This window comes from Lepisosteus oculatus, chromosome 13, assembly GCF_040954835.1.
Source record: "Lepisosteus oculatus isolate fLepOcu1 chromosome 13, fLepOcu1.hap2, whole genome shotgun sequence".
Lineage (NCBI taxonomy): Eukaryota > Metazoa > Chordata > Actinopteri > Semionotiformes > Lepisosteidae > Lepisosteus > Lepisosteus oculatus.
This window is the reverse complement of record NC_090708.1, coordinates 18149857-18173451: the sequence shown is the minus strand read 5'-3', so window position 1 is coordinate 18173451 and position 23595 is coordinate 18149857. Positions and strand designations below refer to the sequence as shown.

Below are 23595 nucleotides of genomic sequence, written 5' to 3'. Positions count from 1 at the left end.
CGTGTTTCTTCTCTTTTTATATTATTCATGAACTGTTTTAATTGGGTTCGAGATTTCGAGAGCTAAAATTCGTTTATTCAAGGGAGTCGTGATCAAACCCTTCTCAAGTATGTCTTATTCTGTTTTCTTTTTCTTACATCAATCTGAGTAATCTCATTAGCACACGCATTTTTATATAATGAGGAGCAACATTAATTAGCCTATACCGAGGAAGTGTGCGCTTCTTTTGCGCCAAGATAGAGACTGGTCTTTGTCCGTGAAGTGAAAATGAAGACGGGATGCACTTGGTCGTTTCTGCTAGTGGGAAGTGGGTTTAGTCCATTCTGGACTCCTGTGTGAGGATTGTTCGTTCTGTATGTGTTACCTCCGGGTTTTCTGGTTTTCTCTCGCATTCCCAAGACATGTCGGTGAGGTAATACAGTTGGCGTCTGTTAAATCGTCGATGTCAATTTAATCTATGATGGAGAGGTGGTCTGCGTCATGAGGTTCTTCCAACGAATAATTAGCTTTACGATGGCGGAAGGTGGGATGCAGACATTATTAAAAAGTAAATAAGAGGGACAACTACATAAATCTGAACTAGTTTTGTACAGTAGATAACTATTTTTAGGAACAACATAAGACATCCAACCTTTCTGTTGCAATTTCATAAGACGAGAAAACCAGAAAAAGTCCTTTGTCATTAGCAGCTTTCAGGATGAGCTGTTAATACTGAAATTCATTTTGATTATGATTTAATCAACGCTTGAATATCAGAAATCAGCGGTGTCTGAGTTATAAAGATTTCAAAATACATATGAATTAAACTCATATGCAATCATTCACAGAAATAAGTTACAATGGTAATACAAAATCTAATTTAAAACATGGGAGCTATGAGGTTCATCACAGTAAGAAAGCTAATTTTAAAACTTTATAAAGTCAGACAACAGCAGACTTATAAAATATATTTTCTTTAACCACAGTGCATCTCTTATGCCATCGTTTTCCTAATTCCAAAATAAACTGCAGATAATTTTCCAAAGGTAGTTTTATCACTTCCTCCCTAACTCAACAATATCTGGCACGACCTGCCTCTTTGACGTCAGAGATGCTGTACCAGAGCAATCGATCTGTCCACTCGCTGTTTGTTTGTTATGCACTTCTGTCCGTTTGGTGATCAGGGTGTCCAGTGAATCTTGTCTCAGTCAGAAGATGAACCTGGCAACAGGAATTAGCTAGACAATGAACCATGAGCTGTCACACTCACTATGGACTGCTGTACATCCTAGAGATCATGATGAAGATATACAGGCAGGTCAACTTGACAAGACCAAAGTGGAATTTAACCAGGACACTGTGACTAATATTACTCCTGTTGCATGCGTTGTCATGGGATCCTTAAGTACCAAGTAGTCAGGTCCTTTCAGGGGGGCTCAACCAGAGGACAGCACCCAGTACAACACTGATATGTATACGTCCAAGAAGAGCAACACCTAATGGTCACCCAACACGACTTCAAGCAGCAGCCTGGTTTTCCTTGCAAAGCAGCACAATTGCAATTACAGACTCCAGCTCTTTGTTTTTTTTTTTAAATATTTTCTTATTAATAGTACTAAAATGTCTGTCATGAGAAACAGAAGTAAAATTCAAGTAGAACTGTTTTCCGCACCTTTAATACAGAAATCACAATGAAAGCTCATCATCAGTTATAGATACATTAACACTCACTGACCTTTACTACTTGGAATGCTCTGGTGAATTGAATAGAATCTCTCAGTGGTAGACAATATGTGGTTGCCTTGAGGAGCATGAGACAGACTTCTACTATCTCCCCTGGCCAGAACAATGCCCAGTTCTCATTCAAAATGAGAAGGGACTGGGGCTGCAAATATTTCAAAACTATTTGGAATGAGTACACAGACAGAATGTCTAGCATTAACATTTTACAACCTTTGTCGAAACACAACAGGACTAAGATTTTAGCTCTGTGGATCTAACGACTGAGGAAGCCCTGGTCAGTGCAGAAGGGTCGTGGCCAGGATCCCCACAGTCAGCTGGGCGATGAGATGCGAAGGCAGTCGAGGAGCGGTGTTCATCACGTCTTGCTCAGTGGTAGAGGAGGGGGAAAGACAATGACCCAGGTTCTCTCCAAGGCAGGCCGCGTACGCCAGAGCATGAGGGATATAGTTCTGCTCCTGGACACCATGGAAGAGATGGGCCATGGGGCCGCGGGCGAACACGGCCACATCTTCCCCCCCATGCGTCTCTGTGTCCATGGGCACAGCTGACTGCTGCACGTAAGCATTGGAGGCTGCAAGACGGAGGAAACACAGCGTCCGTTAGCCAACACTATGGGTTCAGTCTGCTGTCATTTGTAAAAGATGGAATCACAAGAAACTCCCATGTTGAGACCGTGACAGCTAGTCCACTGGTGCTTGGCATTTTCTTTACTGACTACAAAACAACAGCATCAAGGCCATGAAAGGACCTGAATAAGCAAGATTTTATAGGCAGCTTTCAAAATTGAAGGCTTAGCAAACCCTGAAGAAGCACAGAATGAAATTCAAAGATTTAAATAAAATTCAAAACTGAGCAACCATCGTCAGACAATGCTGAATATCATGATCGGGTAGCTAAAACAAACTATAAATGCAAAATCAGAATTATTGAATTTGAAGAGGCTCCTTCTGACTATGGTGTTTATTTCCATCTTTTTTGCAATGTGGATTAGCAATAAAATGTTAGTATACTTAAAAGTGTAGAATTTGAATCAAGACAATGTCAGTACTGTACAAAGCACTAGTAAGATTTAATACTGTGTATGTTTTGGTCACCTTCTACAAAAAAAGATATTGCTACTCTGGAATCACTTCTGGGCTGAAAAGATTGTCCTACAGTGACAGGCTAAACTAACTACTAAACCTTTTCGGTATCGAACAGGAAAGATTATAAGGGCATTCATAATTTCTTAAAGGCATTGACAAAGTATACCCAGTGGATTTATTTGGAATGAACAGTGAAACACACACCTCAGGATACAAGAGGAAACTACATGGAAGTACTTTTAAAAGTGAGACCAGGAGGCACTTCTTCATGCGCAGGGTTGTGGTAATATGAAACAAGCTTCTCAGCTATGTTGTTGAAACTGATATCCGATTTGTTTCTCAAGAAACAGCTAGATGAGGTCCTTGGATCAATTAGCTACTAAATACCGATACATGGGCAGGTACAGTAGGCACAACTGTCGCTTCTCGTTTGTGACCTTCTTATGTTCTTATACATGAATGCTACGTGGCTAACTCTAGCTGAGATACAATGTCTATTTGACTAAGCCATTCACAAAATACTCAGGTGATGCATTCTCAACAGCAGATGTAAAGCAACTTTGAAATATGAGCAGATATAAATGCAGGAGGAGATTAATGGTTCCAGAATTTGTAGTTTCAATTTGTGAAAACTGTTCTACTGTCACATTGCCTTGCAAGAACAAAGCAACATTAATTTATCTTGCTCTCTGTGTATGTGTTGAAATCGTTCCCATTTACTATACAGTAGGTCCAGCTTACAGTATATCTTTAATAAAGACACTATCTTGACACTGCATACAGCAAATAAAATTGTAGTGATGAGTCAAAAGTTACATTTACTCTCAGCACAGTCAGCTTAAACATACACAATTTATGGTTTGCCTGGAAATGGAGAGATTGTTTGTTTAATGTGTACAAGCAGAATATTGTGCAGACTAAAGCCTCTGTTTATCTTTGAAGTTCGGGGATACAGTCCAATAAAAACCTTTAACTGAACTGATTCCCTGTAAATGCGCATGTGTGTCAGTGTGCAATCTTCTCTACCACGAAGATACTTTATTTTGCTTGCTTGTAGCTGCAAAATCATACTTTAACATGCAACACTCTGACACAGGAACATGAGAAGAAACAGTACCAGACTGCAAATGGAAACTGGGGGATTGTTTGTCTAGAATGGTGATATTAGAGAAAAAAAAACCCTTCAACAGATTAAAGAAAGCTAATGAAAATATTTTATCGTTATTTTGTACTGTCTTGTTTATTAACAAAATGAGTATGCAGCGGTGGGCATGGTGGCACAATGGTTCACATAGCGCCTCACAGCATTGGGTCTGAGGTACTATCTGCATGGAGTTTGTATGTTCTACCTGTATATGTCTGTGTTTCCTGAGAGTGCTCCAGTTTACTCCCACAGTCGAAAATATACTGGTAGGTCAACTGGCTTCTGGGAAAATTGGTCCTGGTGTGAGTGTGTCTGTGTTTGCCCTGCAATAGACTGGTGTTCCATCCAGGGTGTATCCTGCCTTGTGCCCATTGTTTGCCAGGATAGGCTCTGGCACCCCCATGACCCTGAATTGAAAGAAGCAGTTAGAAAATGGATGGATGAGCATGCAGGTAAGACTCCTATTGCAGAACAGTTTGAACAAAATTCAGGTTTTCCCAGTTGCAAGCTGCTGGTGTTGATTAAAGCAATGTTGTGACAGTAAATTTAACCCCAATAGCTCCACATATATCTGATGAACAAAAGAAATAATATTGAAATATCCATCCAAGTAGAGGGCTTATGTAAGAGTCAGCAGCCTATGAAATCTGAAACAGACCAACCTGTTATGCAGTGGGAATCTGATGAGTTTTCTAACAGATATAAAAATGAGTTAGAATTTCCTCTTACTTGTGTCTACTCCTCTGATATCTGGCCGCTTGTTGTTCACAATTTTATGTCCTGGGCCATTCCCATACATCAGTGTTGTAAAGGGTAAGGAATCCTTCCCAAATAGTGGGGATTTTCCTATTGGGAACAAATACAGAGTTATCCAAACAATAAAGAAAGTCTATAAACATACAGTATATATTCTCACACACAGTCGCATAAACACACATCAGACATCTTCAGATAACATACTAGTAGGCTTTCTCTTCATCAAAGATCATATCTAGCAGATAAACCACAGGCCCACTTTTTAACACTGCTGGTATTAAAGAAAGTTCAACTACAACATCTTCCAAGCACTGTTTTATAAAAAACAGACCTTCTCAGGCTCCTTTCTTGTGCCAGTAAGTGAACTGGTACCTCAGGACTCTTGGGTTCGATTCTGTCCTGGGCTACCTTCTTTCCCCCAGCCCCCCAAAGACATGCTATCAAAGCTAATTGGTGACTCTGATTTGTTGTTAATAAGCTGTAGTCCTGCTTTGCACCCTATACTTTTGGGAAAAAGAAAAAAGTGGCTTTCTGATAAAGGGTGGATGAAGCATGGTGATCCACCCCAATTTTCCAGTACTCTTCACCCCTTTCCCAGCTCATCTTGTCTGAGACTCTCAATGGGATCATGAAGGAGGCCACGTGCTCCAGTGATAACACATCAGAACCTACCATCCCTTTAGATGACACAGGGAATCAGCATACAGTAAATTCAGTTATTCCAGGTAACTGTTAGATGAAAAGAAGGGACTGACTTCTTGTATTAATGGCAATTTATCTAACCATTAATTGTTACCCTATAGTTCTACATGAATCTCTTTGTTCCTGTTTGTCCTATCTACAGTATACAGTATATCATTATTCGTACTGTTGACATATTGTCTGAAGTAAGTAGCACAACAGACAGTGCTAAGAAGACTTTGGAGTGAAACATTTTGTAATCCAAAAAGAGTCTTTTGGAAGCAAGCACGAGACTAGAGTGTTAAAATAAAATACAGTAGGTTATTGGACATAAATCACTCTCAGGCAAAATGTGTTTTTTTAGAATAATTAATAATTCAGGATAACATGATTAAGTGATCCCTGTTTAGATCTGAATTAATCATGAGCTCATTAATGAGGTAAATAGTCACTGCAGATAAATATAGAACAGGGTGGTTTTCCTCTAATTGTTCTGGTGGTAATTGCAGAGAGATAAATGTCAGGGCTGTTTGAAAGCTTAAAAATAAACCTCCACAGAAGTAGACGGTTGAGCTCTAATTAGCTCTTCAATGTCGCAGCTCAAAGAGAATATTTGAAAGCGATCGCAAACTCAGAAAAAAAAAACAGGCTATAGAGTCAGCCCATTTTAAAATGAACTGTTTTTGTCTATGAGATAATACAGCTGTGACTCAATACGATGTGCAAACTGCAGCAGACAAACAGATATCTGATATCACATGGTCCTTGTGTGTCATACAGGGCCTGACCTGGCAGCCACAGAGAAGGCTGATAATTCTATCATGTGCTGACTTACCAATCCTTGTTTTTATTATGGGCAGGGTAATTAATTAAGCCATAAAGAGGTCAAGGCTCAGTAATTAAGTAAACCCCTAGCTCTCCATGAACAAGAGTGAGGATTGCTGACTCAAAGAGTCCTATAAACCCTGTTGGACTGGCCCTGAAGCATCCAAGTTTAATAACTCTCCCTCTTCCTTCTTATGTGTGATATTAAAATACATTCTTAAAGCTTAGCAACTAACATGCATAGACTGAGACTATCACACGTGTCATTGAAAGACCTGCTGAGATTACATGTCTGATTTCATGTCCTATCTTTGGAGCACTAATGACATACTGTTGTTTTCAGACACTTTTTAAGGTTTGAGCAACAACTAGCTATTAGGGTTTTATACAAGGAAGGATGCACTGCAAAAAGAATTACATAAGTTCATGGCTGCTTTGTTATAGGAAGTTGCTATTCATTATCCCACAGCATTTAAGCATGGCAGACAACCCCATTCCTGGTTGACCGTTGGACACAGTATCCTCTGTTGTGAAGTGATAGTTTCTATTCAGCTGACCAGTTTTGGCATTTTTCAGAGCCTGGTCCTTGAGGACTGGTATGGCTAAAGGTTTTCATTCCAGCTCAGCTCTTAATGACCCAAAACATCTTGAGATTAAATGACTTATCTGTGACTTAAATGTGATTGACTTAATCTCAGCAGCCATATCACCCTGCAACTCACAACTGGCAGCCCACTGAAGCTAAGCAGGTATGAGCCTGGTATCTACCTGGATGGGAGACCTCCTGGGAAAAACTAAGATTGCGGTTGGAAGAGGTGTTAGTGGGGCCAGCAGGGGGTGCTCACCCTGCGGTCCATGTGGGTCCTAATGCCCCAGTATAGCGACGGGGGACACTATACTATAAACAGGCGCCATCCTTCGGATGAGAGGTAAAACCGAGGTCCTGGCTCTCTGTGGAGAGAGGGCATTTCTCAAAAAGACTAGGGGTGCAACCCCGGCGTCCTGGACAAATTTTCCATTGGCCCTTACCAATTATGGCCTCCTAATAACCCCCATCTATGAACTGGCTTCTATACTCTGCTCTCCTCCCCACTAATAGCTGGTGTGTGGTGAGCGTTCTGGCGCACTATGGCTACCGTCGCATCATCCAGGTGGATGCTGCACATTGGTGGTGGTGGAGGGGAGTCCCCATTACCTGTAAAGCGCTTTGAGTGGAGTGTCCAGAAAAGCGCTATATAAGTGTAAGCAATTATTATTATTATTATTATTATTATTAAATCATTCCTGACATTTTGGTTTGTCAAATCTTTCTGTCGGATGAGTTCTCAAAAACCTCAGCCCATAGCCACTAGAGATTCATGCCATGAAGAGCTGATGCAGTCCTTTGATTCTGACATACAGTAAAAGTTCAGAATCCACTTAATTACTAGTGATGATAAGACATAAGCACAGCACTGAGATGAAGTGTCAGTGTGCTGGAAGCATCCAGCATTTTAAAATTCTACACCATGGCCATTCCTGGCAAGGTTATGGACCACATGATCTGGGGTACAAAGAGTAGTGCTCCTAGTTCATTACATGTCACCCAAAGTATGACAAATGGCAAAGTAGTCATTTGTCATCATTCTGGTCACTTTCTTGTGGTAGTGTGATAATGACAGGGAAAGTTAAACAGTTTTCCGCTACTGTGCAACCAAACGGTTCACAAACCAGTTTGAGTCAGAAGGCTTATCATTAGTAAGGATATGAATAGCTGAACTGTCCTCTCTATTGTCCAGACATAGCCCTGGGTAGTTAAAGAAGAAGTCAGAAGCTTTCTGTTATTAGGAGTGCATTGAAGAAATGTATGCTTACACTGAGCAACAATGTCAAAAAACTGATATAATGTTTCTGTATATTTTACTTAACCTTTTAAATAACATCTCATCTATCTTATGATATGCTGTGTAACCAAATGAGATACAGTAGCTGGGCTGAATGGCCTCCTCACATTTGGGACCTTTTGTATGTTCTTATGTTACTTGTTTGATTTATCATAAATCATTAACCAGGTGGATGTGTACCCATGGAGCCCTTACTGAGCTCAGCATAAGTGATCTGAATCTAGCTTCTGGGGATACATGTTAGTGATTAGGTAACTGAGGCAAATTCCGGTGAAACAGCAGGTTTTCCATTGCCTGTCTGGTGGGATTGTGAAATCCACTCGAATGCAGAAGGGATTTAAAGCACGAGTTACCCCAGACACCATACAGATAGCTTATGCAGACAGACATTACACAATGTTCAGGATGTGCATTATTCTTAAAATGAATGGGCTTTACACCTGGAGATTTTTTATTCTGCTGTGCATGCCCAAATTGGTCAGACCCCCTGGCTCCAACTGTGAAGATAAAGGGCAAAGTAATTCGATCTAAGTGATTAAGAATGGGGATGGGTCTTTCCCTAGAGCTGCAAATTAGGTGCTGTGAGATTTTCATTCACCTGATTACTTGTGTGGCCTTGAGGCATGTTCAGCCTGTATCTCTGCTGCACACAGAAAAGAAATATACAATGAAATGCCAAGAGACATGCAGCAGAGAAAAGCCAAATTCAGGAATGTCTTGTGAAGTCGAGCAGGAAGACTTTTCAAAAACCTTTTCTGCACTACATACAGTAGCTCCCCCAGAGAATTGGACTTCATCCCGTTCTCATCTCCTGTCATTTGTTTGATACTTGCACAGTTGGGCAGTATGCACAATCATCTGCTGGAAATGCAGTTCTTGTCTTGCTTTACTATGTTTGTTGCCACAAGATCACCCTTGAAAGTGAAGGTTGTTTCTCCTACTTGATGTTGGAAATGCACAATGATTTTTTTTATGTTCTCAGGCAGGAGAGGATTGAGAATAACAATGATTGTACTTTCATTAGAAACAAAGCTGAGAAATATGGTATGCAATGTTTCCTAATTCCAGTTCCAGGGTCCTAAATCAGATGCACAGCATGTACTGTAAATCTCTGACACGCCCCTATTTGTCTTAAAACATAATGTTTATTTTTCATTTAAGTTCAGAATATCCTTGCAGCTCTTAGGACCTGGGTTCAATTCTGGCCTGAATTGCACTCCAAGTGGAGTCTGCACAGTCCTCCCATATTCCCCAAAACATGCTGTGTAGATTAGATTGGTCTCTATAAATTGCCTTGTGTGGAAGTGTATGTGTGAGCCCTGTTCCAGACTGGTATCTCATCTACTGTGTATCCTGCCTTGCACCCACTGTCTACTGAATTAGGATCCCGTTCACCATTACCCTCTACTGGATTAAGTGGTTATTGGAAACTGATGAACGGATGATGGTCTTTATTGTGAGTGAATGTTTTACTGTATGTCCGGAGCAAATAAAAAATGGATTTCAAAACCTTAATTAGTTGGCTTAATTAGGTAGGCTGATAGGTTTGATCCTATTTAAAAGGAAGGAGCTTCACTATCCTGGTAAGAAAGATGCACAGTGAGTTAGTGAAAAAGCATGGGGTTTGGTGCTTGCATCGGAGCACCAGATAAACCCATTTACCTTGACGACTGGACTGCCTAGCTCACTTAGCTAAAGAACTCCCCGTGTATGACCAGAGTGAATTGACCTACCAAGGATTGGATTCCCTCTGAAGGGATATCCATTGAAGCTGAAGGCATGGGAGTGGTCCGCAGTGGCAAGGGTCAGCGTGTCATTCTCATTGGTTATCTCCAGTGCCCGTGCCACTGCTCTGTCCAGTGCGACAGCCTCATGCAGTGCCATGGACGCCCTGCTGGCATGGTGCCCCTGGTCAATACGCCCACCTGAGGAGGGACACAGGAAAAGTGCACATGTTTGTTGAGTGAAGAAGACACCTCCCACCAATCACAACACTTGTGTCACCCTATGACACTCACTGGCCCAGCAGTCCCCTGCGCCAGGGCAGGTTTCTCATTGACAATTTAGGTTTCTGATTCTGGGAGGTCCCCTGCTTCTTAAAGAATTAAAAATTCCATTTTATGTTGTGTCCAAAATAATTGCACGTTACGAAATTTCATCACGTACTACCACTGCAAAAAAATAAACACATACAGTAAAAAGAATAGTAACAGTTAAAAATAATTAGAAGCTGTAGTGGATATCAGAAATCTGGGCTCTCTTAGGTCACAAGGCCTGGGATTAGAGAAATTTGACATGTGGCTATTCCAGCAAAAATGATTAAAAACCGTACAGCAAGTGTGATGTCCTACTTGAAAGCAATCTCACTTGCCAATCACAATTCGCAAGAGGTGCTCAGTGGTCAAAACAGGCATACCTATGACCAAGCACAACACAGAAAAAATGCAGACATATTGGAAAACCGTTTCCATCTATCATCCAGTTCATCCAATAAGCAATCGCAGTGAACAATACACTGTATACAGCAGCTAAAGTTAAGGCCAAACGAGGGACACAATCAAAATAACTCCACAATGAAACTCTGTGGCCAAAGAAAAACTTACTTCAGCTTAACCATCACTGAAGTACAGGGTTTAGTATTGCTGCCTTGCAGTGCGGGGACCCTGGGTTTAATTCCCAACCTGTTGTGCTATCTGCATGGAGTTTTTATGTCTCCCTGTGTTTATATGGGTTTCCTCCGGGCGCTCTGGTGTGAGTGTGTGCCTGTCTGTGGTTGTGTCTGTTTGTTTGCCCTGCAATGTACTTGCATCCCACCCAGGCTGTTGCTTGCCGATAGGCTAGGTTCTGGCTCCCCTGCCACCCTGAAAAAGCAGTTAGAAAATGGATGAACTGTCATATAGCAGCACTTCAAAATGATTGAACTGTACTGCTCTGGTATTGTTTCCAACATTGGTGTATGCAAGTATGCAAAAATTTAAACTAGCAAAACAACACTGCATGCTCTGTATTAATAAGCTGATCATATGTGTAGGGATGTGTCTAAATGGAGAATGAAAGTATAACAGCTAACAGAGCTGCTCATTATGATCTCTCCCATAGTGGGATGGTGTTTAGTAGGAGGTGGTTAGAATGAAACCATGCTGGTTAACATTTAAAATTCAAGAACAGCATCAGGTGTTTAATTTGATTTATTGATGCCTTGTGGTGAAATTGAAAAAAAGTGATGCACCCAGTGACTGAAGAAAGCAAACTTCACATCTCCAAAACAATCACGTTCTCAGACTTGTTGGTCATATCATCCATCAAATGCCTTTTAATTAGTGAAATTGCTTTCATTGGATTGCACAGTTGGGATAACCTGACAGCTAACAAACAGAAAAGTTTGCATTTTCTACCAAGCTACCATGTATAAAACATCTGTTTTTAATTTCTGCATAAACGCATGATGTGAATGATTTAAAGATAGTCCCCTGCATTTTCAATGGGACGAGCACGGCCAGTGGGGATCCACATGGACTATTACCTTCCACCAGCAGGAAGAAGCCCTTGGGGTTTTTCTGCAGGATCTGGATAGCCTTCTCAGTGGTCTCGATGACCGATGGGTCCTTAACAGGGTCTCTCTCCAGCTCAAACCTCAGGTCCCCAGGTTCAAAAAGAGCTGCAGGGATGAAGAGTGTAGACAAGCATAAGTGACACAGAACTACAGGCAATGCACTAAGAACTTAGTGGGGGAATTGTGTTGGTGTGCGCAGGCTTCTAAGGAACAAGTAAAGGTCAAGAGCACACTGAAAAAGTGAAACATGAAAAAACATGTTTCAGCTGTTGAGTCTTCTTCGGGCCTTCCTCTTCAGCTCAATATCCAAAATGTTATTTTTTTTAAACATTTCAGTATGGAATTGACCTTCACTTATTCCTTTGTAGTATATGTGTGCCTTGCCTTACACATACATCTCTCCCACCAATAAAATTGGAATAAATGACAAAAAAACCCAAAAAGACAGCAGTTCACCATTGATCTTATAGGGTGCAGGCCTGCCAGTGTCATCACTGAATGCTGCAGTCCTTTCCTCCCACAGCACATTTACCAGACAGTGAATTCTGGTCTTCCAGTTCTTCCTCAAAATGTACGTAAGTCAAATAACAGATCTTTGTATTCATGCTGTAGCAGCATTTTCTCTCAGTAGAGCCTTGATCAGTTGAGAATTTGTTCAGTCATGTATTTAAGGAGTTATCTGTCTTTGCTCAATCTGTGAGGTGCATCCAACCCTTTTGCATGCAACTGGCTTTCACACAGAAGATAGGCCAAGGTAGTTGCTGAACTCCTGGGGAATGCTTTTTAGAACAGAAATAGGATTTGTTTCACTTTTCACTTCAAAGACAAGTTATAATTCCTAACCTGCCTCGTCTGGGTCCCACTCTGGTATGTCTCAAGGTGTACACTGTGTACAAAGTCAAGTTTAGCAAGCCATAAAATTTCCATAAAAGTCATAAAAAGCCATAAAAGTTAAAGGTGGACAAACATATAATGTGGTAAAGAGTGCAGTTCAATGCTGAAAAACAGAGGTCTGGTCCAGACTGGCAGGAATTGGCTGTGGAAGGTACAGATTGGCATGACATACCAGTAGTCTACCACACATGCCCTTTATGGAGTGCAAGCCCTGTGGTACCAACCATTACAGGTATAAGGAAGATTGTACCAATACATTTGGCAATATATCAATTTGCTCACAAACACTGGCACCACATGTTTTAAATTAATGAACTGGAACATCTACTATTTTCTGGAAGAAGACATGTTCAATAGTCTTACAAGAGAAATTGCTGTCAACTAAATGCAGTTTAATAAGCAATATTTGTGTATTTAATGAACTGTGTTATCACTAAATTTTATTTAGCTTTCTATGCTCTATACAGTATGTCTATCCAGAGCAAATTTACTTAAAATTAAGTATAAAAAATGGTTACTCTTCCATACAACTGAGAAATTCTCAGATCTATTAGACGTGTTTGAGTAAGAATTAACAAAGACAGAGGGGCTTCATTGCGAAGACTCAGTACGGGGGTCCTGACTTACCCATCAGGTAGTCTGTGGTGTTAGAGTCAATAGCATCAAAGTCTTTCTTGTTCCAAACATAGTGAGCAACCTGTCCAAACAGACACCAGTTTAGAGGTCAGAGCATTGACCAAGATGTCATCTTGTTTCAGCTGATGTTTGGTTGGGAAGCTACTTGCAATCTGAGGACATGATGGAGCCAATGTGGTCAAGTACTGCATGAGAGCCAGTTCTCAAAGCAGTGAACAACTTTAAGATTCATAACATGTAATACATCCATTCAACCATCCAACTATTTTCTAACCGCTTCTTCCAAAACTGGGTTGCAAGTGGCCTGGAGCCTATCCCTACAAGCAATGAGCACAAGGCAGGGTACACGTGGGACAGGACACTGGTCAATCACAGGGCACACCAGACATAAACACAGATACACTCACTCACGCCAGGGCCAATTTTCCCAGAAGCCAACTATTCCTACCAGTATGTCTTTGGACTATGGGAGGAAATGAGAACACCTGGAGGAAACACACACCAAAACAGGGAGAACATACAAACTGCTCACAGATAGCACCCTAGGGATTGAACCCAGGGAACCCCCAAAGCTTTGAGGCAGCAATGCTAACCACTGCGGTATTCAGCCGCTCACATATAACAGAATTAAAGGATAATTTGACAAAGGGGAAGTGAAATAACAGGAGCTGTGTTGATGGGAGATTCTCATACGTCCTGCCTCTTACTTTTCCAGCTTTGCTCTTCTGCCATTCAGCGATCAAGTCCCGCCCATCTGCACGTCTCCCCGCTGCTGCCAGGTCATAAGGATATTCGGGGTCCTTGGTGCCGCGGGGGGTCATGTACTTCCGGCCTCCTCCGATGATCACCTGCAGTGCAAGAACAACATAAGGAACAGCACTGACCACAGGTGGACGCCCAGCCCAGGCACTGCAAATATCCCTTCCGCCGCCGTACTGCTTTTAATTATTTACCCTTTAACAAGATGCAGCCTTTTGTAAACTATATACCAACAGTGCTGGAAAGCAAGTGTGGTGTTTTGAAACACTTGACCTCTCTCTCCTAGCAATAAGCCTGCGGGAAATGTTAGATCTGTCAGACACTTTTTCACTCTTCATTAATTAAGTATAAAATGACTGAAAATGTCACAGAACGTGTGTGGAAGGAAATGCGTTCTTGGGAGTTACTGTAGGTGCACAATTTAAAATGATCATTGGTTTGCCAGGTTTATTCAAAATGCTACAAGGCCATGGTTCAGAAATTAGAGTGGAAACACTCCCTGTGACAGGGGATGGCAGGAATTGTGTGAAATGGAACGAGCAGGGTTTTCAGTCAACCACCATTGATGGACTAATGTGTGCAACCAGCTGACAGGAGGAAAAACCTACATACAAAAGCTGACATTTAAATTAGACATCAAGATTTCAAAAATAGATAGCATCATGATTTAGTACTGTCTGGTAGCGCTAATGGAGCTACGCATCAACTTGTTTAACAACCTCTTGGATCCTGGTGAAGTGTGATGTCCCAGATCTATGTCAAATGTGACAATAGCAGAGACAGAAACCACAAAAGCTTTTGTAGAGGTACCTTTAAGGAATTTTTTTCACAGTAATGGCAATGTGAGCCCTGGATATTCCAAAATGATGTTACAAATTCCCTGTATGGCAAGGACCACTGAAGATTTTCTATGTCAACGACACACAGTGTCAATGAATCTGTACCCAATCATGCAGCTGTGGGATGAGTAGAGTAAATGTGCACTTCAATACTAACATCAGTAGTCTATTTCCAGATTAAATGAAAGAAAATTCCCTATGGTTCAGTCAAAGCACCACTGCCAGTTCTCTGTATGCCATTTGCTATGTCATCTAAACTGCACATCACTGTTGAACATCCATCCATTTTCTAACTCCCTCTTGCACTTCAGGGTCAAGGGGGAGCTGGAACCTATCCCAGCAAGCAATGGACACATGGCAGGGTACACCCCAGAAGGGGTTCCAGTCCATTGCAAGGAAGACACAGATATGAACACAGTTTTCCCAGAAGCTAATTAGCTTACTAGGCTTCCGACTGTGGGAGGAAATCAGAGCACACACAGGAATTCCACATGTACACTGGGTGAACACACAAACTCCACACAGATAGCACCCCAGGTCTGAAATTGACCCCAGGTCCCCAGTGCTGCAAGGCCGCAATGCTAATCTTTGTGCCACTATGCCATACTACTTTTGAACATCCTTGCAAGAAATCTTTATATAATTTATGATGAGGTCATAGCCCAAATGCAATCTAACTTTATTGAAAATTATTATTATATTATTACTTTGAATTTAAGGTGAAGTTTCCATATTTATTTAATTCATGCAATGGTTCATAAGAAAAAGTTGACAAAAGGTTTTTTTTGAATATGTAGGTCAAGACACCATCTTGGTTGAAACAGAACCACAATTTTTGGCATCTGTCCCAGTTAAGTTGCCTGGTATCAAGTGAAAAGGCCCTCAGATTTTTATACATAAGCAACCTCTAAAGTAAAAAAAACAACTTACGACTGCTAATTAGAAGTAGTGATTTATTTAAAAATAGCTAATCTAAATAGGTTTTCTAAAATAAAAATCTAGACCAACCAGTAAACACTTATTATTTGAAATCCCATCCTCCCTTTAGTTGAAGTTCATGTTTATTATTTTCTCCAAAAGAGAGAAAGGCATTTATGCAATGATTGCACATTTTTTTCTCCGTATGAGTAATTGTTTTATCCATAAAAATAAATATAACAGGAATCACTTCAGGTCATCATCATACCAACAGGTGGTGGTGTAGAAGAAAACACTTAACATAGGTCTAAGAGGAAATGTTGAGACAGGCTTGTCATTTGGACCTGTAAACAGTCCATCACAAGACACCTAGACACTCACACTCACACTCACACTCACACTCACACTCACACTCACACTCGGGGTAATTTTCCCAGAAGCCAATTAATCTGTCAGAATGTCTTTGGACTGTGGGAGGAATCCAGAACACCGAGAGGAAATCCATGTGAACACAGGGAGAACACAAAGTGCAAACTCCACACAGGCAGCACCTCAGGTCCAGCACTGACTCCAGGGCCCCTGCAATGTGAGCCAGCAATGCTAACCACTGCACCACTGTGCCATCCTCTTAGGGTATCCTGTCTCTAAAAACAAGAAGCCTGGCAGCTAACTCTTTCTGGAATAAGACCTCAGGTCTGACCCTTTGCAAAGGAGACCACTCAATTCATATGTAGTCCTAGGGGATGATGTACATAAACACTCACATCAATGTCAATGTTGTTGATCAGCTGGTGGGCAATATCCCTGCAGCCCCCTTCCTTGGCACTGGCTGGCATGTCTGAGTCTGCGTACCACTTGCGGCTGGCACTATGCGCATAGGCCGCAGCTGGGGTGGCATGTTGAACCCGCGTCGTTGTCACGATCCCTACAGACTTGCCTGCCGGGGGAGAAACAGAGGGTTTTGACAGAACAGACAGAAACATGACGTGGAGTTTTAAAACAGAAGTTTGGGAGGAGTCCAGACCTCTACCTACTATACCTATGTATCAATATCACACTGCTTGCTTTCACAATGTACGTCTTTGAAACCTCCTCCGTTTCACCCCATCTTTACCCTTTGGAGTAGTAAATCTTACCCCACCCAAATCTGTTTGACTGAACTGCTGAATTTTGCTTTTCTTAGAAAAAGCATTAGGGGTTAGAAGTAAAAAACTAATATCACAGTTATTCATTTTACTCCTGTACTCAAGCCACTCCACTGTTTTCCAGTAAAATAAAGAACAGCTTTTAGGATTTTACTCCTAATCCATAAAGCTTCAAACAGCCTTGCTGCACTGTCTCTGTGGAATTTTCTGTAACACAAAAAAACCTGTTTGTGTCACATGCTTAGCAGATGCTACATAAATTCAAGAAACTAACTACTGGACTAAGATAGTTTAAGAACTAAGAAGTCTGCAATGACTGAAATGTGATATAGACCATGGGGGCTGATGATATCTTGTTGTATGAAGATTCTTCATAATAATGGATGGTTGTAAAGATGATCTTATCCCTCTTTCTCTTGATGTGGCTGAATTTCAAGCCATGCTGTAAATGTACAGGAAAGTATTGCTCCTGCTGGTCACTGTGTTGTCCCTTTCTGTCTTCCCATTGCAGAAAGACAAGATATCTAGAAACTGCACCATCTTTGGCCACCTTCCAGTGCAACCTTACGGCCCATCTGTTCAGACTGCTCCAATGATTGAGCCCTGTGATTTAATGCCCTTCTATTTCATCACTTTCATTTCACCTTTAAAATACAAAGCTCAAAGTCCACAATTCATAACACTAAAGCAGTCATTTCTTTATCTTGTTCTGTTATCCTTGATGTATTAGGTACAATTGTTACAATATATTAATATGCTAAATCTCTGTCCATACAACCTCACCACATGTATTTTTGAGCTTTTTAGTGTTTACACATTGTTGATTGTTTTGTGGCCTTATGTAATGGTGTGGGTTAGGAAAATGAACTAATACATTACTTATTTTCTGTATGTTATATTTCCATTAAGTAACAAGCTTAGGAGAAGAATGCAAAACACAAAAAAGGTCTACACAAGGACTCAGACTTTAGCAAAACTCAGGAACTCTGGTTGTATCTTCATTGAACTATTCATTTAGAATCTAAGCAGTTGGGAATGTTAAGGTACAACTTCATATACACTGCAAAATGATTTACAGAAGTAGCTTTCTTAATAATAAGCCCTCATATGAAAACACGTGGTGAGATTGTTCAGTTTTTCCACAAAACCGGAAGAAGCATCTTCATCAAACAAGCATCTGCATCAGATCCTGCACAACGCTCAAGTCCAACATTCCTTAAGTATGTGTGCCTTAGCTTCTCATTCTATTGTGACAGGACCTCTAGAGTCCTGCAGATCTTCTCTGAAAGCTGGAGCAGGATGAGATTGTGGGATGGCAGGGATGGTGGCTTGGTTCTCAGTACCTGCATCTTTGGCCCATCTGAGGATGGAGGTGACCTCATTTCCCTTCTGTGAACGACACACCCCATTGCGGCCAGCACCGCTCAGTCCCACAGTGTTCAGGTTAGACTTCACCCCGCACAGGTAGGCTGTGGCCGTGCTGGCGCTGTCTGGGATCTGGAAGTCCACGCTGTAGGTCTGCGAGAACGTTAGAGGACTTCATTTACGTTAGCTGTTGCAGCCAAAATCGGCAATTGAGAAATTCATAGTGAGGAGACGCTTTGAGAGGTATGTCTGTGTACATGAGCAAACTTCTCCTTAATTTAGCATCTTCTTTTAATTAGAATAGATAATGTGCCTGTTAGCACAATTTTCCACTGCTTTGACTAAATATGCAAGTAGGGAGCTGTTTTAATAAATTAGGAATCTAAACAAATGATGGATAAATGTATATATAGCATGGGTTTATATTGCTTCAATTGAAGATTAAATTAGAATAAAAGCAAGGGTAGGACAGTGGTTAGCTTTGCCATCAGTGTTTACCCCATGTTTCTGATTCCTCTGTGTACTCTGGTGTGTTCCCACAATCCAAAGACATACTGGTGGGTTAATTGGCTTTTGGGAAAACTGGTGTGAATGTGTGTTTCTATTTTTGTGTGTCAGTCCTGCAACAGACGGGTGTCCTGCCCAGGGTGTACCCTGCCTTGCTTCCATTGCTTGCCAAGAGAGGCCCCGGCTCCCCTGTGACCCTGTATTGGATGAAGTGGTTAAAAAAAGGATGGATGGATAAAATCCTCCTTAATAATTACATTGCTGTGCACTTATGTCTTTACGTAGGTACATACCACTGTTTACGTAAGTGTTTCACCCTGTTAATTCGGGCTGTACAGAAGATTAGGTGGTCCAGTGGTTATGGTCAAGGGTTCATAATCAGTCTATTCCCAGTTTAGGCATTAGTATTGGCACTAACGCCCTATTTCACACTTTAAAACTTGTGGCATTTTTTTATGTTCTGTCTTTCAGATGAGATGTACAGTATATCTGAGAGACCTATTTTGCTGTCTCTGCAGATGCTGTTAATTCCATAGATTATCCCCTAGGCTATGTATGTCCTACAAGTCCAACAAAAAAATTTGAACTGAATATGTTTTATTATCATGCAGATCATTTTATCTGTGTAAAGGCTGACCTTAAAGAAAACAACACAGATGAAGTGTTTGCGATGAACATTTGTTAGTGGCACCACAAGTACGTTCATTTATTCAACCCCTGACATTTTGTGATGGCTCCTTGCCATTCCTGAGTAAGAAAAAAAAACGCCCTGTTGTCACTGCAACATCTTCCCACAGTCTCCATTAGCTGTCTTTCATCTCCTGCGTGGAGGGCACTCTGGGGAGACTGGAGAGTGAGTGGAGGATAAAGACCCTTTTAGATATGCTCAGAACATCAGCGATGCTGCTGAACAAGGGATATTATGAAGTACTCTGCTAGCCTTATGTTTGATCTGCTGTTCTATTTACAGACTCCACTAACCCTTCACGATCGCTCTCTAACTCCACCTTGAAATAAAGTGTCTGATTGTACAGCAAAAGAAACAGCTCAGCTTAAGGACCATCACTGCCTCTGCTATAAATTCATGAATGGAGTGCAACATCAATACCTGATTCTCTGCTGTAAATAACACAGAATGTTTTGTTGTGAAATCAGATATCTTACGAGGAACACTTTTCAGAGTTTTAGTGTCTTTAAAGAGCACACAGTCAATATTAATATTCACATTTCCATAAATCATTTCAACCGCTGTGGACTCCCAAGTTGCTCAGCCAGTAGAGGTGTTTGCCAAAATGCAGTGTAACACTATGATTCAGACACCACAGTTTCAGGCTCGGGCCAAGTCACTAGCAGACTGTTACTACAATTCCCCAAGAGAAGGCACAAATCGGGGGTGAACTACAAAAGATAATTGGAGATGCCAAATTGGATAAGTTTATAACAATCAATACTTTTCTACTCTAAAAAAAACTTTAATTTTTTTTTAAACCTGGTCTTAAAAGACACCATGACTCTGAAAGGTGTACCCATATACAGTGTATGCCTGGTTCGTAGTCATGATTATCTGTGCTGCACTGATGATCTCTAATATGGGCAAAGGAGCCCTGCATGACAGTTAACTCTGACATAATACAAATTCAAAGTCTGTTTAGATTCTTATTAACCTTCAGATACCCATGGTATATTGATATCCACAGACTAGAGGGTGTGGTATCTGAATTCCACCATACACATGAAGGTGAGGATGTTGTAAAAGTGAAGAAATACAGGTTAAAGCTGATGTGGGAGTGTGGATCTTTGGTGGTCATGTGATTAGTTTGCTTTTACTGTCCCTGTGGCTCTGTTCTGCTCTTGTGGTTTATTACTCTTGATTAGCTCCCAGAATTCACATGGTGTTCTCCCAGTAACAATTACATCAGTCAGCAGAAATCAAGAGGAATCAATGCCAGGCAGGGAAAACAACTTCTCACACATTCTCATAATTTTCTTGTCTGTCTCTGGACTTGTGTGACTTCATACAATACACAGATATCGACTCCTCTGCAGTAATATGTCACAGAACTCTGGATTGTTTGTTTTTTTCTTGTGTCTCATTAACGCATATTATAAAACATTTTTTTTTATTTATAAAATATTTTTTTCCCAATATGCACATGTGCAATGAAAATGCAGTGCTTTATATTTAAAACCAGAAGACCAGCAGACACTTCCTCAATATGCTGTAAAAAATAAATAACAAGACCTAATTGCATCTTTGTGCTATTGGCAATGTTTTTTTTTTCCAATTGTTTTTTCCTAGGATGGACTTTGCTCAAGAAATACCAACCCCACCACCGACAGGACCATTACCAGAACTATTTGTCAATAGCAGCGGCACCAGCACAATATCAAGAAGCAAGGACAAATGAACAGAATGATCGCAGAATGCAGCCTGTACGAAAATCATTTGTATGTCCTTGCTGAATGACAAAACTACCATCTTTTGAGGACTCAGGCAGCTCTTGAAGTGGCAACAAAAAGACTGTTGTAGTGGATAATGTGTGGATGACTGTGGCTTTGACCTGGTGGAAGACAAGCTGTTGACCTTTCCAAACTAATCATTGGGGTGGTGGATGTTCAACCACTTGGTATCACATTTAACCCAAGAACATCCATTATGACAACCTGAGGTCACACCATACAGAGACTGTTGTCTTTCTTTCCACTGGAAAAGTCATGTCTTCAATGACTCTGAAATTTCCTTACACATAACTGTTACGTCAATGCCAGTTTTGCTCCACAGGAATGTTAGTTTATTTGCACAAGACATACAAGGAGCAAACAGAAATTGGGATTCATAAGACTTGTCCTCTGGTTCCGTTCAGCAAAACAGCTGTATAAAATATTAGATTCACTTAGCTACTAAACTAGCCAGTGGGGAAGACAGGCCAAATGGCCTCCCGTCCTTTGTACATGTTCTTATGTTTTGCATACTCCTTTCCTTACAAAAGTGCCCAGAGATGCATGTGTGTCACAAGAAACTAAACGCAGTAAAACATGATGATATAAATGATGGTAAAGCAGAGTATACCTGGGTAAAACATGATATAAAGTCTGGTTAAACTAAGCAAAATATAGGCTACAGCCATGGGAAATTTGCAAGAATGTAATTTATTTTAGTAAAATTTCATCAGGGCTGGCTCAAGCAAAAAATTGTTGCATTTTTAATGCCCCTCTTTTAATGCCTACATTTCTATAGACTGTATACAGTCTGGGCAGAATCACTCTTTAAAAGCAAAGTGTTGTAAGTTAAGGATTACATTCCAAAAATCAATAAACAGTAGAACTAGTATCAAACAAAAGTCTGAAAGGAAAATAAAGTATGCCTGTGTTGTACACAATGTTTCAATGATCAAAAACATGTGTTACAGGATATTGCAGAAAAAAGCCCTTCTTCACCTGTGTAGAAACAAATGTTGGCAGTGCATTCAGATTACTGTAGTACTACAGATGAATTAGCCTTATGTAAAAGAAAGCTGATTGTCAAACAATCATACAATATCTACTAAGTTTAATAAACAGGAAACTATCATTGTTGGAGACCTCAACTGTGCATAAGACCCGCGTTTCCAAAACCAGGCTCTGTGGTTATGCAAATGCCATAAATTTATAAGACCATAAATATAGAAGTAATAAAGATAAACATAATAGCTTCCCTGAAGCTTTTGTCAGAGATATTCATGCATCAATATCATGAATTAACCCTGCAGAGGCTGGCTGTGGCAGATGAGTTTTCAGATAATGTTAAAAACAGTTGTGTTTGATCGGCAATCCTGTCAATGTATCCTGTAGACAGTGTTAGTACACATTGCCTTATATGCACTCTTTATAGGAATGCTTATCAGGAAGTTGTCTTGGATATTAAGTTTGTCTAGACAGGTATGCAATGTGGGCTGAGTGCTTAGGAGCTCCTCACCTTGGCCAGACCCACATATGGGAAAGTGTCCATGGTCATCACTGTCTCTTCCCCACTCCTGTTCTCCAGCTGTCCCTTCAGAATCCGGGCTGCTGTTAGGGTGGTGATGCCCATTCCTGTTGGCACAGCAGAGGGACACAGTGAGCAACAAGACCTAAAGCATGGTGTGAAGGGCGTTTCTTAAAATGTTCTGTAGGACCTCCTAACATTCCAACTCCTGAATAATGTTTAAAATTAGATAAATTATAGGATTACTAAAATAACACACTTAGAAACTCAGTAAATCAGCTGAGAGCTATGCCAAAGATAATCCATTAAGATAGGAAACTGACCACTGCACAGCAGTGTTAATTTGACACGAGATTAGTTTTAGATTGGATTGAAATGTTTTATTGTTGTTTTTTTAAATCCCCCTGGGCAGTCTGACTAAAGCAATTGCAATATGCAACATAATTTGTTTTGCAACGTCTACAGTATTTCCTTATTTCTGACACTCCCAATTAGTAACACAATAATATCAGAACAGGACAACTTTCACAATTTCTTTGATCCATGCTGTGTTTACTGCACTGTCAGAATGTAATCCAATTTTCCAAAATTACATTGCAGATTTGCCTGTGAGTGCTCCTGAAGAGAAGGAGATTTGGAATGTTGTTTTCCTCAGGAAGCATGTGGAAGTCTCTCTGTGAAGGCCACTCACCATCTCCAAGGAAGAGAAGGATGTTTTTGGCCACATTGGTGTTGTGATGAAGGCTGAGGGCAGCTTGGAGTGACTCCTGAGCCTGACGTCTCCAGAAGGCAGGATCTTCCTCATCAGCTGTGCACCATGATTGCCAAAGATATGAAGAAACACACAACTGGACTGAGCAATACAGTATCTCTCTCACTAACTGACCAAAACACATGCTAGATCACTCCAAGTATACCT

General features: G+C 40.8%; 1 protein-coding gene across 1 annotated transcript; it reads right to left on the bottom strand.

The window, feature by feature from the left end:
• Positions 1–1672: 1672 nt before the first annotated feature.
• alp3 (alkaline phosphatase 3) lies at positions 1673–23446 on the bottom strand. The gene is made up of 10 exons (XM_006637858.3): positions 23368–23446; positions 22668–22783; positions 18184–18358; positions 16460–16632; positions 13887–14027; positions 13171–13240; positions 11620–11754; positions 9830–10021; positions 4681–4797; positions 1673–2293 (listed from the first exon to the last, which is right to left on the bottom strand). The coding sequence occupies exons 2-10, from the start codon at positions 22779–22781 to the stop codon at positions 1998–2000; spliced, it is 1413 nt and encodes a 470-aa protein (XP_006637921.2). The 5' UTR covers positions 22782–22783; positions 23368–23446; the 3' UTR covers positions 1673–1997.
• Between the last annotated feature and the right edge of the window lie 149 nt (positions 23447–23595).